The sequence below is a fragment of the Engraulis encrasicolus genome, unplaced genomic scaffold, assembly GCF_034702125.1.
Source record: "Engraulis encrasicolus isolate BLACKSEA-1 unplaced genomic scaffold, IST_EnEncr_1.0 scaffold_104_np1212, whole genome shotgun sequence".
Lineage (NCBI taxonomy): Eukaryota > Metazoa > Chordata > Actinopteri > Clupeiformes > Engraulidae > Engraulis > Engraulis encrasicolus.
Window position 1 is genome coordinate 108,949 of NW_026944515.1, and position 3,401 is coordinate 112,349.

The 3,401-nt window shown below is 42.2% G+C and overlaps 1 protein-coding gene across 1 annotated transcript; it reads right to left on the minus strand.

Moving 5' to 3' along the window:
• Positions 1 to 275: 275 nt before the first annotated feature.
• LOC134441982 (E3 ubiquitin-protein ligase TRIM47-like) lies at positions 276 to 2,379 on the minus strand. The gene is made up of 3 exons (XM_063192356.1): positions 2,135 to 2,379; positions 661 to 997; positions 276 to 317 (listed from the first exon to the last, which is right to left on the minus strand). Exons 1-3 carry the CDS (start codon positions 2,377 to 2,379, stop codon positions 276 to 278), a joined length of 624 nt encoding a protein of 207 aa, XP_063048426.1.
• Between the last annotated feature and the right edge of the window lie 1,022 nt (positions 2,380 to 3,401).

Sequence of the window (3,401 nt, forward strand, 5' to 3'; positions counted from 1 at the left end):
CCCTTATGAACTTTAGTATTATGGGATGGTCAGGACCAACCTAGACTACAGCCATCTCAGAGATTCATGTTGACTCACTGAGGAGTTGTTTGGAAATGGGCTTACATACCCACAACCCTGAACAATGGTGGCCAACTGCATGGCATTTGGTCTTTGTGTGGCCACATATGTAATCACCATAATGTACCAAGTCAACACAACTATGTCAACACGCCATGAACCTAGTGGGGATGCACTTGGATAACCTTTTCTTGAGATTACAGCTACAGTCTGCGTCATCCACCAATCTGAGATCTTACACTATACATGTAATGTCGCTGTCACACAATACGCAGACCAAGATGTCTGAGAAAGAGAGGGCAGACGGGTTGTGTGTACTCCTGTGTGTGAATATTTAATGGCAGGAGCTCAACCTGTTTTTCTACATTGTTTGGATACGCGCACAGACTAGCATACAGTATCTGTTATTTTTTGCTCGCATGATCTGAGACAATACTGTGAACTGTGACAATATTGAAAAACATGAACACAGGTTACGGTTTGGTCAAGCGTAGTAACAGGTTGTTTTTCAGTGTTTAATAGAGTTACAACAGTGTGGCAGATCGAAAATGAAGTCACAAAGAAGTGTATATAATACGTGTAAAGCAATACACCCTTTACCTTTATCTGATTCCACTCTGCCGTAGCCGAGATCGTGTCGTGGCCTTTATGATCATCCATTGTACACAGATAGCAGATGCAACTCTGGTCGGTGCGGCAGAATATGTCCACAACCTTCTTATGACGGGGACAGATCCTCTCCTGTAGCTGGCCTGTGGCATCGATCATGGTGTGATTTCTATCTACAACTTCATTGTGAGCTTTTAAATGAGCGGCACAGTACGACTTCAGACACTCCAGACAAGACTTGACAGCTTTGAGTTTTTGCCCTGTACAGACGTCACACGCCACATCTCCAGGTCCAGCATAACAGTGAGCAGGAACAGGAGCTTGGGGGCTGGGGGCGTATTACAGAAACTTCCTATCTTGAAAATCTTATCTTATCTGTCTAGTTACCGCGGCAACGGCACTTTAGGACCGAATTTAGGAAAAGCGTATTACAGAACAGCGTTTCCTAAGTTGTTTTGCGCATCCTATCTTAAGTTAAGAAAGGGGTATTACAGAAGCATCCTAACTTCGAAAAATCCTAAATAATTGGTCCTAACTTTAGGACAGCCACCCAGCTGTCCTAATTCCAGTTATCCATTGATTTGTTAGCCAAAATTTAGCTGGTGTTCATCACCATTTACCCTCAGCTTGCTGTTTCAGCCAGAGCTAACAGTGAAGTCTATCCGGGAAAACAACGCAATTGTGAATGATATTAAATTAAATTAGGCTATATTGACTGACCCAAACGATGTGTGAAGTGAAGAGTTGATGATAAATATACCCGACTTCGATGTGAAGTCCGATATCAACTTCCTTAATTGACAGCCGACCATGGGTCAAGCCAAGTCGGCTAATTGTCATTTATTTATAGCCTTTACATGCGCTGGTCATACAAAGACATTTCATGAAATTACGTCTTAACTGTTTTGCGTGCATTCGCTTGGAAAAACAAAGCATTGGGATGAAAATATGGAAAATGGGAAGCACTTTATTGGGACTGAAACCAATGCATTTGGTCAACTTGAGGTTGCAGGCAGCGAGAGTGACCTAATTTCGTCCTCACAGATGTTGCTGTATTATAAATCCGTTCGGTGGAACGTCACTAATAAGTGCGTTATTTAAAAGTAATGAGCTTAAAAAGTTTAGCGAAATATTTACGACCTCTTCCAATCTGGTTTATCACGCAGACCGCGAGATGCAGCAGCAGTCAAATCTGTGCATTCTAGCTTGCGTCGCACTACTGTTGCTAGGTAGCGGTGCATTTGTTGTCAGGTAACAGACATAAAAAGTAGATCGTAGATGTTTAGATCGCTACTTTAGGATTCCTAACTTTAGGATTTCCAAAGATAAGATAAGAATCCTAAATGAAGTTAGGATTTGTTTCTGTAATACCAAACTGGAAAAAATCTTATCTCAAGTCAAAAGTTAAGATAGGACGACTGAAGATAGGAAGTTTTCTGTAATACGCCCCCAGGTCTTCATGAACATCTCCACTATTTCAGCAATCAGAGGGTTTTTGTGGAGGACAGGCCTGGAGTCGAAGGTGTGCTTGCAAAGGGGGCAGCTGTATTTTCTTTTTCTCTTGTTCTTTCTCTCCTGTTCCCACCAGCCATTAATGCACTTCCTACAGTAATTATGTCCACATGGAATCGTAACTGGATCCCTCAACAGCTCACAACAGACTGAACAAATGAAGGACTCTTCCTGAGAAAACATTGATGCTGACGCCATGTTGTTGCTCTTCCAGCTGTCAAACACCAAGTGCACACTGTGAGAAGCAGCAGCAGAGTGACAGCTGAATTCCTCAGAATATTAAGGAGGAGCCCAGGGAGGGTGAGGTTGGGGACTGGCCAATCAGGATCATTCTTGTTATCAAGAAGTGTAAGGGCATTTCTCAAAACTTAGGGTGCATTCCAATACGCACACTCCCGTCCTCCACTTGTGCTTGTGGCCTCGCCCCACCTCCTAGCCCAGCCTCCATGGAGAAAACAATAGAGTTTCCCAGCTGTCAGCATAGCCACAACAACGTTTGGGGGACTGTTTTTCATTCATCATCCCAATTGCAAATGAGTAAATGACATTAGAATAGTGCTTTTGCAAGATATTGAATTATTTTTTTCTGTCGTCAGTGACATCATCATGAGGTCACAAGCAGGCAAGTGAGCAAGGGAGGACGGAAGTCCGTATATTGGACTCCAAATTAAGAGTTTTCGGAAATGCCAAAAGGTAGGAGCAGGTAGGATGAATGTGGGGGTGGCCAATCAAGTGTATGCAGCACATGTCAAAGTGAAATACGAGACGATTGATAGAAAAAGTTCATACAGAGCTTCTTCCTTAATCCACGTGACACAATTTCAAACTTCTGTGCTAACCCTGTTACATTTATTTTGGACAATAAAGTACACTTTAGGCTAGTATTCATAGGCATTTCTCTAGTTGCATGTTAACACACTCTGCTATAGGCACTGTGATATCACTTTGTTTCAGTGTTATGACAGTCATAGGCAATGTGTGTTATTGTTGTTATTGTGTAGTCATAGGCAGTGTGTTGTTTATGTAATAGTACGGTGTGTTTGTGGTTGAGTATGTGTGTCATCAGAAACAGGGTCTGAGAGACAACGGTTTGTGTCTGTGTGTCTTATAAATTAACACTTAGAGAGTCATATTCAACACTGCAATAGTCTTATTGCCATGTGACTATGATGTGCATCAACCAACCAGTAAATATAACAGAGTCAAACTCAGCACTGGAT